At 43.6% G+C, this 15,568-nt stretch overlaps 1 protein-coding gene across 1 annotated transcript in view; it reads left to right on the top strand.

The window, feature by feature from the left end:
- MMS19 (MMS19 homolog, cytosolic iron-sulfur assembly component) overlaps window positions 1-15,568 on the top strand; it is a 493,377-nt gene that overhangs the window by 33,448 nt on the left and 444,361 nt on the right. Inside the window, exons 2-3 of the mRNA XM_069239619.1 lie at window positions 9,338-9,386; window positions 10,317-10,417. Of these exons, the coding sequence (XP_069095720.1) occupies window positions 9,338-9,386; window positions 10,317-10,417 (150 nt within the window). The remainder of the gene's footprint in view (window positions 1-9,337; window positions 9,387-10,316; window positions 10,418-15,568) is intronic.

Below are 15,568 nucleotides of genomic sequence, written 5' to 3'. Positions count from 1 at the left end.
TAGGGTTATTTCTGAAATCATCTCGTCCTGTCGCAGAAGTGTGGGATTTAAACACCAGGAATGCTGTTGTATTGGTGACCCTGGCAGGCGGCAGCAAACCGAGATGAGCGAGTGATCAGACAGGGCTGCCACCCCAATGTCTGCCGCTGTGGTGTTTGTACACAAGTGTTGGGAGAGGAGGAAGTAATCAATCCGGGTGTAGGACTGGTGGACAGTGGGAAAAAAAGGTGTAGCTCTTAACTAGTTGCCGCCAAATGTCTACGAGGCCCGCCTCTGCCAGCCACTGTCTGAATGTCGAGGAGTGTGCGCCCGCTTGTCCTACCCTCTGTGTGGACTTTTCCAATGTGACACGTAGGACCAAATTGAAGTCTCCTCAGATCATAATATCCCTATCTGTTGTGGTCAGTATTTGCAATGCAGCCTTCTCTAAGAATGCCTCCTGCTGGGAGTCTGGTGCGTATGTTTGCTAGCATGAACGTGTAACCTTGAGTGGCAATGCTCAGAGAGAGTGCTCTGCCCGCTGTTTCAAATTGGTTCTGGATTACCTGGCCTGGGAAATGCGTGGCCAAAAGGATTGCTACTCTGGCTGTTTTCTTAGGGCTAGAGGTGAATTATTGCCAGTCAAACCATTTAGAGCGCACGCCCTTCAAATCCGCTCTACGCAAATGCGTATCTTGGACAATGCATAGGTCACATCGCGCATCTCTGAGAAAGGATATGAGCACCAGGTGTTTAACCGGGGCATTCAACCCCTGGACTATCAGGCTTAGGACCTTAACCATAGGTACGTAAACTGAACTGATTCATCGTTATTGGGGAGATGTAAAATGACAAAAGCCATTTACCACTCCAGGCACAGTATTACAGCTTTGGATTGGTAAAATACCATCCAAGCCAACATGGAATGAATAAAAGCAACACCTGACACGTGTGTTTCGCTCTCATTAGTAGAGCTCTTCAGAGAGGCTTAGCTTTGTCCAAACACCAGGGAGCACCCAGTATAAGTCGAAACAAATCCCTTTCAGGGTTAGAGTGATGCATAAAGTATGCAAAAAGGAAGAGAGAACTCTGGGTAGTTCCCAAGTTTAGGTGGAGAGCAGCTCCAGTAATGAGCACCTTGCAACACCAGCGACACTCTAAATTTGCTCACCTCAAATGTCTGTTTATCTCGCAAAGGATCAGCACAGTGCTATCCACGGCTTTTGTCATTTTACAGCTTGGCAAGGTTGATGTTGTGTTAAAGCTATGCTTAAAGACTTTGCTGTATAAATGGCAAAATACTTTGTCACTATCTAGTTCGGCGTGGATAGCACTGTGCTGATCCAGCGGGGGGCTGAGAAAAAAAGGAGGGTGTCACAAAACGCTTTTCCCCAAGCAATTTACATAGGGAACTACTACAGACTGAACATCCTGATCCACTGGACAGAGTTGCACCAAATTTGGCAGAAAGGTAGCTCTTGGTTACCGAAAGCACCCTTTTCATGATTTGGTGTAAATCTGTTCAGTCGTTTTTGAGATGGTGAAGGAATAAAAAATATAGCTATCTAGGGATGCGGATCAGACAGCTCTGTATTGAGAACTGATTGGCTGCCAACACTTCACCCAGCTGAGTCCCCCAAAAACCCAAAAATAATGAAAAGGAAGTAGGGTAGGAATACCCTGACCCCTTAGGGCTCGTGCTGGGGTCCTTCAGGGACCCTACCGGGGCAAAATAACAGATCTGAAGAAAAATAGAAAAAATAAATAAATAAATGTGGATTCTAACTCTTGTTTAAAAAAAAAAAAAGATCAGCCCCTGGGTGGGCCAGGTTCCAGGGTTATGCTCTGTGTAAAATAAATAGGGAGGGGGGGGTGCATGTGGCACCCCGCTCAGGCTCTTTTGAGCCCCAGTAACCTCCATCTTCCCCCCGGGCTTTAATTACGTATTGTAGAGGAGATGAGCACCCCCCCCTTCCTGTGCCCGTTGACAAGCCCGGGGCCACCACCTCCCCAGGGTTTAAAAAAATACATTGAGGGGAGCCGTTCGGACCCCCCTCAATAGCCCTGTTAGGACCCGGGGACCACCACCTTCCCGAGGCTACAAATGTAAATAAAGGGGGACCGGGTTCCGCTGCCCCCCTCCCAGGCCAACTTCAGCCCTGGGTACCACCACCTCTCCAGGGCTGGCCCATGCAAACTAAAAGGAGACGGGCCATTAATGGCCCTGGGGACTGCCACCCCCAGGACCAGCTCCCTATTTCCCGCAGTGCCCACGTTTGGGAGATAGCAGTTTGCTTTCACTTGTCGGGAACTTTGACGGCTCCTGCCAAGCGAGAGCAAACTGTAAGTCCGCTCCCTGCAGGAGGGAGTAGGAATACTGCTCCCGCTCGCTGGGAGGTGACTTCATCTGTTTTCCTGCCCACTTGATAGCGGTCAGGAAAACAGATGAATGGATTTCTTCTGCACACAGGCAGTGTTTTTAGCTGGAGGCGCAGAGCAGGCAGGGACCACACGGGCCTCGAGGGTCCCCCATTTGGTCCACAGGAGAGTTTGGTGTGTTTTCTGAGTAGTTCCACCTTGAAATGCTATCTGATATCCTTGATGGATGTGTTTGTTTCGTTAATATTTCGGGCAGTATCTTATGCAGTGACTACGACGAGTAGGTTCTTTCTTGTCATCTCCTGTTGAGATCAGAGCTTGTCGATCTCCATTTAAACCACTCCAATAATGCAAAATGACCTAGAAGCCCCTCCCTTTTGTCCCAGCCACATATGTTAGTGGCATGCAATGTCTTCCTGCCCTTTTCCAGGATGATGGACAGCTTACCAAAAAGCCCCCATCAACTCCTTTCCCACCGATTTTGGAGATACGTTCTTGATGCAGAGGTCGCCACCAAACAAGGAAGCACTTACTACGTATAATTCAGAGGAAGTACTCTTATTTGGTTGATATTCACCTCTTTATAGTCTCGTTGACATCTCTATACGAGGATACAGATTTCTATATGAAGGCGCTCGGGGAGCAATTACATTGTCAAAATCACAAACGCACAAGGTCATTGGAGACATTACTTCGTGGTCCTTCACACAGTTGTAGTGCAGGAGATGCACTGTTTATTTACATAACAAGGTATCTCTTACTAATTAGCCAGTGGTAAGTACTCCAGTTGGGTAGACGTTTTGTGCAGAACTGTGGCCTCTTCTTTGTTAATGACTGAGGGGGGTGGGGGAAGGGGTGTAGGCCACAGGGCCCTGCTGCTGGCTAGACCATGTGGCCATCTCATACCGCTCATGGCCAAAGGCCTTGCGTGCCTTAGTGGGGTTGGATGCCTACGAGAGTTGACTGCAGGCCAGGTCCCGTGACTAACCCCCTCTGCACACACCCAAAATCCATGTGCGTTGTGGGACTAAATGCATGCAGGCGGTAGGCTGTAGCCAACCCCCCACTGTGTTTAAAAAATAAAATTAAAAAATTCACTGAAAAAAAACAGAGGTTACAGGGATGTTATAGTTAGGAAATAGAATTAAAAAAACAAAACCTTTAGAAATTCACTAAAAAAAACAAAGGCTAGAGGGACGTTATAGTTCGGTTCAGATTTTACATACACAAAACCATAGAAATTCAGCAGTTAAAATTATACTTCTCTCAAGAAACTGAAACTTGTGCCCTAAGGTAACTATAACTTGAACCCTCGTCATGCATTGTTAATTCCCCCACATCTTGCATGAGTTATGATATCTTCAGTTACATCACTGATAATATAACTAAAATATTGGCAGTAAAATCATTGATGTGCCAACTATTCTTGGCAAGGGGTGAGTTATAGTTACCTTAGGGCACAAGTTGAGATAAGTATAACTGCTGAATTTCTTTGGTTTTGTGTGTGAAATCTGAACTTAACTATGACGTCCCTGTACCTTTTGCTTTTTTTTTTTTTTTTTTTTCAGTGAGTTTCTAGGTTTTTTAAAATGTGAAGTAATATTTAATTACCATATGTTAATCCAAACGCTGCTGCAACCGCCCTTTGGCCAAGCCCCCACATGCAACCAACCTCACTCTGCTCATTATATATGGCCATACGTGGTGGGGAGTTTTCTGCAGGCCCTGCAGCCAACCTCTTGCATGTAGCCATCCCCACGCTGTGGGCCTGTGAGTGAGTATGTGAGTCGTTTTGTGGGTCTGAGTGGTTTTGTGAGTGGTTGGGTGTAAGAGTGGCCTTGTGGGTATGCACGTTGTTTTGTGGGTCTGTGAGTAGCTGTGTGGGGTCTGTGAGTGGCTGTGGGAGTCTGTGACTTGGTGCGCTAGTGGTTTTGTGGGTCTGCAAGTGGGTGTGGTAGTGGTTTTGTGGGTGTCTGTGAATGGGTATGTGAGTGTGTGAATCGGTGTGTGTGTGTGAATGTGTAAGTGGGTCAGTGATATATTGGTCTCTGGATCTGCAGATCCCTTGCGTGTTCACACGGGGGGCCGCACTGAGCACCACAGTGGATCTGCGGATCCTGGCACACTCCAAAAGCATGTTTTTGTGTGGTTTCTTGTCCAGGAGGGGTCCCTCAGAGACCCCTTTATCGGTCCATGGGCTAAGGATACTCCTATCCTGACCTCTTACATCCTATTTTATCTTTATTTCCTCACGGGGGAACCATGTCCTGACTGACAAAATGGCAGCTGCATCTTATCTCTCAGGTTACGGCCAGCTAATCATGGCTTTGCTCTTGGCATGTAAATCTTTTTTCTTTAATAACTCCAAAATTACTGAACAGATTTTCACCAAATTGCAAAAAGAGATCTTTCTGGACCAAATACACAATATGGAATGGTACACCCTAATATTAAAGTGTCAATGAAAAGCATTGGCTGTTTTGGTGTTATGTTGATGAAAGGAAAGAACTGAACACACTACGCTATATTGAGATAATTGGACTCCTTAATATATTTGGGTGCACCATTCCATATTGTGTATTTGTGCTTGTTCACTGCAGTTTGCAACAGCACCATTCAGTGGCTGGGGCCGAGGAAGGAGTGCACCATTTTATAATTTACTGTGAAGGAGGTGAAGTTTGGGGTGTTCCTCTTTCCTTGAAGCAGTTGTTTTCCGATTATCTTTCTGAACCAAATCTAGCTTTCTGCCAAATTTGGTGTAATTCTGTTCAACAATTCTGTCTGTAGTCATGGCTAAAATCCCTATGGGAAAAATCTTATTTTAGGACCCCTCACCCTCTCTCTGCCCCTGCTTGACGATTCAGCCCAAACTGTTCCAGGCAGCAGCTGGAGTGACTGGCACACTAGTTTTGAACATTGTGAAGATTCATCAAATATCACCAAAGTTATTAATAAAACAAAAACGCTTTTCCTATGAAAGCCAGGTCCTAACTAAAACTACCTACTAGTAACCGCCAGTAGGTAGAAGAAAATAAAATCAATCTTTCTTTCTCCATCTCTCTTCCTTTCTTTCTCTTTTTCTCTTTCCCTCTTTTTCTCTCCTGTTTCCTCTCTGTCTCCACTCGGTCTCCTCTCTTTCTTTCTCTCCTCTCTCATCTTGCCTGGCTATTCTGTTCAGCAATGTAGTAAAATGCCTCTCTTTACATGATCACCCCATTCTGAGAAGATACTGTTAGGACATTTTCTCTGGGATTTTTTTTCCTTAATGATTAGCGATGGGCTAGGAGTCACACCTAGCCACCGGCTAATGCCTGTCATTAATGTGGCACCCCTGGAGCCCCTCTTCAGAAAACTACTGTATGTGTGGAAGACCAAAGTAGGACTGCACCTTCTGTTGGTTCCTGCTGACAGGCTGGACGTGCTCCCACTTGTGCCCAGGACAAAGACGTTTATTCAAAGGGTCAGTTAATTGACCTTCTGGTAAGCTACAAGGATCCAGCAAGCTTCTAGCTGTCTGTGTCACAGTGTACTCTTCCAAATATCCTGAAAAACGAGGTCTTGAAGCTTTTGGGCTCCAAAGACCTTTGTAAGACAGTGACAAACCTACCAAGTCATTCAGACGACGGTGTGCTGTTGCTGGGCCAAGGAGTCAAGTTGCTCCCAGTCAGAGATTTTGTGCAACAGCAAATCTCTTTCAGCTGGTTGGTTGCATAGAAGGTATCCTGCCTCTTGGAGTCGGGTTTCATCCTTGCTCTGCTAGAGAAATCAGAGTGCCAAAAAAGTGACCATAGAACATGGAACTCTTCACCGGTGCAAAGACGCCAAAGTATCTAGCAGGCAAGAGACCTACATTTTGAATTTCTCCTCCTCAAAGTATTCCCGCCAAAAGTCAAGTGGCTTCACTGATATCTTGTTCAACTGCTATCTTGTGGAGCCCTTCTCTACCACAGCTTGCTGCATTGCCTAGCTAAGGATTTCTGCCTTCCATTTCAGAAACTAAGGACCTCTTTATGAGGCTAGCGGGCCGACTGTCGCCCCACCAGCCCTGTTGTGAGAAGACCGCCGCGGTCCCGCAGGTCTTCTCACCGAGACTATTACAACATTCCCACTGGGCTGCCTGGTGGAACCAAGGTTCCCGCCGTTCAGCAGAGTGCAGCAGCATTGTTCCCGGCTCATAATTGAGCTGGCGGCAATGCTGCCACACGCAGTGTGCACCAGCACCCTTGAAATGCACACTGTCTGCACAGCAGACAATGCACATTTCAAGTGTGCTGGGCAGGGGGACCCCTGTAGTGCCCATGCCCCCGTGGACCCCTGCGCTTCTTCTCTGCCAGCCTTTTCATGGCGGTCAGACCACCATGAAAAAGCTGGCAGAGAACAAGGTTGTTATCAGCAGGGCGGTGCTGAGTTTAGCGCCGCCCTGGCTGATTAAAACCAAGCCCTCCGTCACCCAGTCGGGATCTTGGATCCTGGCGGAGACAGCAGTCAATTGGCGGGTCCGCCCTCCAACCTTGTAATGTGACCGTCGGAACGCCCCAGCCGTGGCAGTACCGCCAGTGCGAGGCTGGCGGTCCTAGGACCACAAACCTCCTAATCGGGCCCAAAGCCAGAAGATAAAATGTCCGACTGGAATGAACCTGGTTTTTGTATCTGATCCGAGCTTACATTTGTCCTTAATTTGCACCTAGGTTCCAGTCAAGGGCAACCAGATGACCATGGTGGGCGCCTAATTCTTTTTTGGTACTGTTTAGATTCAAAAATTCTAAATTAATATTTCAGGTTCTCCTTGCTAAATATGTGTTATTTTGTTAATTGTATTTTCTATGTTTATACATTTTAGTGTGATTTTAATGTTGTGTTTTTTTGTTGTTGTTTTTTTAAACATTTTAACTGTTTTAGTACTTATAAATGCTTTACATATTTTGTTACCCTGTCTGCTCTGTGCCAGAGCTACCAGTACAGGGTTAAATTACTGAAAACTTCACTGGATGTAATGAGTATAGTAGCATTATTACTTGTGGTAGACTACCATCCACCCCAGCCAACTATCCACTTTCTCAAAATCACAAACACTTTTCTCCCCAGCATTTTTGATATGTTTGATGTCCTTGTTTTGCCTGGGTACTCCATCCAACATGTGGGCCATCCTTACATGGCAAGTAGTGGCTTTTTAATTATTTAGAACTCAATAGTACCCTGCTCTCTCCAACAACAATCCTGAAAGGACCAGTTCCCCCATTGCTGAAAAATCCTAATGACCTTACCAACTATTGCCCAGTTACCACCCTTCACTTTCTGTCCAGCATATTTTAGAAAGCACCTGATCACTAGTTTTAAGTGGTTTAAAGTCAGTTCCCTCCTGTTAAGTACCATTTACGACTCAGGCTACAGTTGAGCATAGAGCTAACCAGAGCCACCTTCCATGTGGTTGATAACCACATGGATGTCCTTATGAACAATATCATATCATCCTTTTTGAGCTTTTTGCAGGATTTAAAAGAAAAGACTATTCATCCCTGCTCAATACCTTTGCCTCATGATTTTGCTTTGATTAAGTTAGCCCACATAAAAAGAATTAAAACAACATAAATGGAGCATATCACTGTGACCTGTTGTGTACCCCAGAGCTCCACTGTGTCCTAGGTAATTTCATGTAATTACTTTGACCATTCCTGAATAACAGTTCTCAAATGGGGCAGTGCTCTATGTAAATACCTCATTATATTGCACCATATGTCTGGTAAAGGACTGCTATTAATCTTTTTAAGTCCAAGTGTCAAAGGCCTACTTGAATCTGACTTCCATAAAAACGAATTTGTCCTAATGGACACCAAAAGCAAAGAAATCCATTTACAAATATGGTTTTCTTAGCTCAATCAATCTTCATTTTTCACCCCTCCAATGTCAGTCAGCCTCTGTCACTCAGATTCTACATCGACAACTGTCTCTGTTTCAAAACACACATCACCTACAATGTTTAGAATGCGTGTAAGAAGGTCCCCCAAACTGCACAATGGCCATCAACCCATTGGTCCTCTCTTACATGTATGGAGACAATGCTGTCTTTGCTGGCCTGGCATCTTAGAGATTCACCTGGTACTTTTAAACAGCATTGTTGAGGCATTTATATTACTCAGCAAAGGACAGAAATTGTACTCGTACACACCAAGATCTCCGTTAGCTCTTCCTGCTGCCCAAATCACCTTGAAAATGTGCTGCATTAAATTCAAAGCAGCTAGTTAGGACCACTGTCTCCGGTCACAAATACAAAACTCATTGCAGTGACCCTTCTGGCCTTGAAACCAAGGAGAAGACCAGATGGCAGCGTAGTCCAAGTCACAGTTTCAGAAGCAGAAACACGTCTTAGTAACATTTCGAGACTCCAGACACTGCAAATTTTGTTTCATATGGGTTTGAGCAACAAATAGCGTATGCGTTGGGTAAGATTCATATTTTTTCACAGTATGTACTTGCTGTACACACAGCCATTGCTCTGGTGGCCAACATAATACTCAAATTTTACAGTTTTTCTTTAAAGTTTGATTTCTTGTCTTGTCAGTTTAAGAAATGATGCCCACAAGTAGGGACCAGTACGTTGTTGTTAGAAGGTTTATCATGCTTGCAGGGGGGCTTCACCCTTTGTAACTGGTCCTTACAAAGATGATGTATTGATTGTGATCGCAACAACATAGAAAATCTTAATAGGCTTTGTTTTATAATATTTTTAGTTTATGATGTAATATTTATTTTCTAGGGCATCATCTAATGCATAAGTTCGGGATTCGTCTCTTGAACACATTTTCATGTAATTGCCAATGTGTATGCGTTTTTGTTTTTACAATAGAAGTCACATTTGAACTCAAATACTGAAGGTGCTATTTCCCAGTTAAACAATGGCCAAATATGTATGTCAGTAACTTCTAGAACTGACATGTTTCTTTACCTGCTGTATCTAAATTACTTCTTGTGTTTTCAATAGGCGTCAAAGAAGGCAACTGTACAGTTCTGCAGGTGGTGGAAGCTCTTGGGTAAGAAAAGACTTGAATTAAAATCCTTTTTTATGTTAAATTTATTTTGTCTGAACTCACTGAAAATGTATACATTTAGGGCCTTCTCACATGTTAATTCGGGCATAAATCTACTTTTATATTTCTCCTTTTCATTTAGTCTTAGGATTACTTCCTGTTTGTGTTATTGTGTCTTGAAATATTGCATTGGTTTGGGTCTGGTATGCTGCTAGTACAGAACAATGATTTAATAACCAAAAATGTTTTGCTGGGTTGTTTTTCAGGTGAAAGACCATTTAGCTACTTCATAGAGCTTTATAAGAGCCCTGCTGCAATAATCATAATAGTAAAATTTCAATGAACGAAAAAGTCCTAAATAAACTAGTAACCAAATACCATTTGATGAGCCACAGGCTGTCAGGTCATGGGTTTCCTAATATTCTATACAAGGACGAACAAAGGGTCAAGAGTATGCACAGGGCCATGCAATGGATACATCTTTTAAAGCTAACAGAAGAAACAATTTGTGGATACTAGTTGGTTGTCATATGAAAAACTGCTCTTATGATAGAATGAAACAGGCATACACAGAACCACTTAAATAATTGTGGGATTTATTCTAGAGTAAGATTGGTTTAAAATGTCATTTCTCCCCATTATTTAAACAGCTACCCACACAATTTGTGTTGTGGTCTCTTTTTGTGTTGTCCACATGGATAGCTTTTATGACATTAGACTACTTCCATGTTAGACTGGATTACTGTAACCTCCAAGTACTAGCATAAAGTTATGAAGTAGGATAACTTGCCTTTTTGTACGCTAATTTTGTAGATAAATAAACTTCTGTTTTGTCATAATCTACCTTCTTCTGACAAATACTTCTTACCTTTTGTGATGGCCTTAAGTTATCTTCATATTGTTTGTCACTGTTCAGTATTTTGTTTTTTGTAGGTCATGTTTGTCAAACCCTGAGCCTAGGACACGAGGGCGAGGGGTTCAACTTTTGTCCGAGGTGTTGCTGCAGTGTTACTTCATGTTGAAGGAAAAAGAAGGTACTGTACCTGAGGAGCTGAAGCTGATTTGATGTATTTAAAGGTCTTTGTATTTGAGCTTGTTGGGGAAAAATGGTGATGTAGCTGATGCATATAAGGCCTTTGCACGTCTAAATATACAGTTTTGTAATCAATACTATTGCTGAGGTTTCCAAGTAATGTTTGTGGGGAATGTGTTTTGCATGAAGGTAAGAGGGATACAACTTTTAGACTGTTACATGGTTTCACATAAGACCTGCTTCCTTGTTAATGTAGTACATCGGATGTTAACAACACTGTTCTCTCAAACTAGTTTCTGTGGGTTTACATCAGATAAAATGAGTCTTTTCAGTTCCAGCATCCCCTAACCAATTAAGCTGAAAATGTGGATGGTCAACCTATGCCCCTAGTCATCTATCAATACAATGACGAAACACCATCATGTGTTGGGGGTTATTGGCCATCAATATCTGCTAGACGAAGACTGGCAGCTCCCTCATACAACAAGCATTTGCAATCCAATGAGTCTCCCCTTTACTTGAGTTGGAGCTATTGGCATCGTAAATGCATACCTGGACTTTTTTTGCCGCATTAACTGGTCAACCCTGCCACATATTTTGGTCCTTTCTGCCACATAATTCCAGTGGCCGTGCATATTACTAAAGAGTTGGTAGGCCTACTGGATTTTTTTAAACAAAGCCCTTAAAACACAAATTACTCCCAGGTGCAAAACATATTTACTTGGCAGTTGGTACAGGCGACATTGCCAAGCGAGGCAATGAATAAGTAATTGTACTCCAAGAAGTCAGGCTTACTGGATCACTGTCCCTTTACTGCAGTCTGGGAAGTCAAACAAAACGCCCATGATTTTTCACATGCTTGAGGAGTGCCACCTCACATGATATTATTGATCCACAGTTAGTCTTGAACTGAAATATTAGTTATAAAATATTGACCATTATACAGCATAATTAACTGTAATCTCTCCTTGAGGTTAGTTTTATAAAAACACGCACACACAGCAGTTCATCTAGTTACAATTCTGCTTTGTATTCCCATCTTGTATCGCATTATAAAAATAAACCTGCAAGTCCCAGAATGCAAATCTGAAACAAATTAAATGAGTGAATCATGCATAGAACTAGGAACCTTGATAACTCTACAAATACCACTCCAAGGGCTGGTTTCCAACTTCTGTCACATTATAGAAATAAAACTACAAGCCCCAGAATGAATATGTGTGCTTCAAAGAATGTGTACTAAACAGATCAGAGTGCATATAATCTAAACATGTCAAAATAACTCTGGCGACTAATGTTCTTTCTGGAGAGAGAACGTACTTTTGTCTAGTGGAAGCTTGGAATCATCATGGTAGCGCACAGGGTTTTAATGTGCCTGCTGCAAACAACATGTATTAGGCAAATCACAAAGTGCATATATTGTAAAAATATCAAAATAACTCTGACGATTTATGTTCTTTCTGGAAAGATAATTTGTTTTGTGTAGTGGAAGCTTGGAGTCATAAGGTAGTGCACAGGGTTAATATGCGTGCTGCAATGAACGTGTTCTAAGCAGACCAGCGTGCATATAATGCAAGAACGATACAGCTGATTGAGTTGATGATCTGAGCGCTGTGAGTGGCATGAGAGCCACGAAGCGCAGACAAAAGAAAAAAGTAGTTCGCTCACGCTGAAGTATATCAGTAATCGTGCAGTTATCCCTGTAACAGGGTCGGTGTCCAAGGTGGTAGCAAACCGCCCCAAGCCAGGACAAACGTAAAGCATTTCCCAATGACATCAAGTGATTTTTGAAAGGCAAGCCCATGAACGAATGAAAGTGATGGGCATGAGGTGGGCGTGGTTAAAAGCACACAATACTTACAACCGGTCAAAGCGCTCGTGCACTCAACCTAAAAATGAATGTTGGCTGTTAGTCTGAAACTAAGTTGTACCAGAACTCACTTTTGTGGATTGTTGGTATCTCAGACTTCCAGGGATTCATCTTGTAGAAACACTGTGGATGGTTTTTCCTAATCCCGCCACCAAATCTTTGGACTTTTACATTTTCTTGCAGCATACTTCAAAAACAAAATCAGCAAGCATTGCAGAAATCAAGGCGGTTTTATACATTATTTTCACACATGAAGTTGCAGAAAACCACAGACTTTCATCAGCATATCGGAGCACATGAAAAATAAACGTCACATTGCCTTAAAACCTAAGCACTAACCCACCACATAAGTAATTATTTCGCACTGTCTATGCTAATGTCGCCCAGAGATGCTAGAACAGAACAAAATACATTAACAATAACTTGTTAAGTGAATGAAAAGAGTACAGTGAACTAACAGAAGGATGTGTAAATGTTTCAGGTCCTGGTGGAGCAGAGGAAAGTTCATTGAACGCAGAATAACAATAACAGAGTAAATAAACCAATAAATTTCAGGTTGACTGTGTGCAGCAGAGTTTGCGAGGAGAGAAGGTGGGCAGGGGGAAAGCAGGATGAGTGACAAAGATGACTTCCATCTTTGACAACCTGGCGTTTGCACTAAAGTGTGGTCTAAATAATATACATTTGAAAAATGCATTTCCACAAACATAGAAAATTTGTTCCAAAAGCAGAAACACTATATCAGCAGGTACATGTGAAATTGAGCGTGAAAATGCATCCTGCACAAAAATATAAACGTATAAATAAAAATTTCTTTCAAATCCCCCTCTGATTTTTTTTTTTTTTTTTTTTGTACTCAATAAAAAGTTAAACCAATCAAAAATTATGAAGCAGTCTGAATCACTTTCTGTTTCTTCCTGGTTGACGCCTCCGTCCCCTTCAGTTGGTTGTAAACACGTTCTTTAACTTTTTCCATTTTGATAGTTTTATCTCTTTAATTTTAATGTTTTCTTTCACTCTTGCACCCACATTTTTAAAAGACAGCCAGAAAGCGTGAGCAAGAGAAACATGACAATTGCACAATTCATTATAATTATTACAGTGGTTGGGATTAGTCACAAGTTTCTCCTCCAAGATTATCAATCCATTCACCAATCTTGATGAAAACTTTTCCCTATCTCACCAACCCAGGAACCTCCTGTAGGAAGCTGGCTCTGTATAAACTATACCAAAATGAGGTGCAGTGTGCAGTGTGCAGAGTACAGGAGTTCCCCAGAGGCTTAAAAGAGGCTAAAGTAGATAATACTAATCCCTTATTTTGTGGTAGTGTGGTCGATCAGTTAGGCTTATCAGAGGGTAGTGTTAAGCATTTGTTGTATATACCCACTCAGTCAAAAATTATGCACACACTCAATAACTTACTCCAGGCCAGTGGTTTTTATATAGCAAAAATATATTTTGTTACTTTTATTACTAGAACCAAAAGAACCTTGTTGCAGTTAAGTACAGTTGTTAATAGATGTCAAGCATATGTATCAAATGTACTTTGTTTAATTTAAAAAAAAGAAAAAAAAAAAAAATGTTTACAGGTAAGTAGCAATTTTCTATTTCTAAAGTTGACACTTATTGCAATTTTCCATAGGTGTCCATAGAGCCCTGGTGGGTGGGGGGAGGGAAGTGTTAGCACAGAAAATGGGTAAGTACACAACTTCATATTCCAGCCTTCAGGAATTAGGATGTCCACAGGTCAAAGTTTAGGCTGACCCCACAAGTGCACCACCAGCATCCACAGGGCCGGCTGGGTGCAGAGGTCAAAGTTGGCATCGGGTTTGTAATGGAATCCTATGAGGACAGGAGGTGCTCTGTAGAAAACAGATCGCAGGTAAGTACCTGCAGTTCCAGGACACATGTCTGGGGTGTTTAGGTCAGTACCGGGGAAGCCACAGGATCACACCAAACACACACCCTCAGCAGCACAGGCGGACGAGTGCCGGGTGCTAACACAGAGCTGGGTGCCCAATGCTTTTCAATGGGTGACCCCGGAGGGTCACAAAAAATGCTGCAAGCTGGGTCCCGGGGGGGTTGGTTCTGGGAATTCAAATGCTGGACAGACAAGAGAGACACCTGATGAACGTTGCTGGACCGTCTTTCTGATTCCCCAAGGCCAGGGGGCCTGCGTCAAGTCTTCTTGGGCGTATGGAATCTTTGTTGGATCCAGTCATGGTCAGGGGAGCCTCTGGATTCAGGCTGCAGACGTCGTCATGTTGGCCAGGAGGGGTCAACCCAGGATAGACTCATGGTTGGAATCGCCTGGGGACTTCCTCCAGACTAGTGGGCCACCTGGCTCGGGCCGTGGACGAAGGGTGCAGAGTGAACAGGGCTCACCGATGCGTGGCAGTTCTGGAATCGTTTTGGTGATTTCTGCTGGACAGGGCTGCTGTCCTCAGGAGTTCTTGGTCCTCTGCTGAGCAGGCAGTCCTCTGGAGGTTTGTAGAGATTGCTGGTCTTGCAGGATGTGTCGCCTTCTTGGAGCAGGGATCTCTGAAGCTGCAGACAGGATAATAGGGCTGGGACCAAGTCAGTTGTTGTCTGGAGTCTTCACTGCTGGGGTTGACTTAGCAGTCCTTCTTCTTTCTTTTTGTTTCTGAGGTCACCAGGAATCTGGTGAGTAAGGTTCAGGGGTGCCCCTAAATACTAGATTTATGGGTGTTACAGGGGTCAGAGGGCAGTAGCCAATGGCTACAGTCCTTGAGGATGGTTGCACCCTTCCTGTGCCCTCTCCCGTTGGGAAGGGAGGTACATTACTATCCCTATTGGTCCCTCTCCTCCAAACCAAGATGGAGGATTCTACAAGGAGGAGGTCACTTCACCCGTGGACACCATAGGGGTGGGCCCAGCTGAAGTGGTCTCTCCTCCTTGTTTTTCCAAGTTTTCCCGCTGGACCTGCTGCCAAAAGTGGGGCATGGTCTGGGGAGCGGGCATCTCCACTAGCTGGAGTGTCCTGGGGCACTGTAAAAGGAGGCCTGAGCCTTTTGAGGCTCACTGCCAAGTGTTACAGTTTCTGCAGGGGGAGGTGTGAAGCACCTCCACCCAGAGCAGGCTTTGTTTCTGACCCCAGACAACACAAAAGCCCTCATCCCATGGGGCCAGAAACTTGTCTGTTAGTGGCAGGCTGGCGCAGACTGGTCAGTCCTGCACTAAAGATTTAGGTAAAGTACATGGGGCATCTCTAAGATAGCCTCTGCACGCATTTCACATTAAATCCAGCATCAGTGTGGGTTT

Source organism: Pleurodeles waltl, chromosome 6 (genome assembly GCF_031143425.1).
Source record: "Pleurodeles waltl isolate 20211129_DDA chromosome 6, aPleWal1.hap1.20221129, whole genome shotgun sequence".
Taxonomy (NCBI): Eukaryota; Metazoa; Chordata; class Amphibia; order Caudata; family Salamandridae; genus Pleurodeles; species Pleurodeles waltl.
Note: the sequence above shows the minus strand (reverse complement) of the source record. Positions and strands in the feature narration are given on the sequence as shown.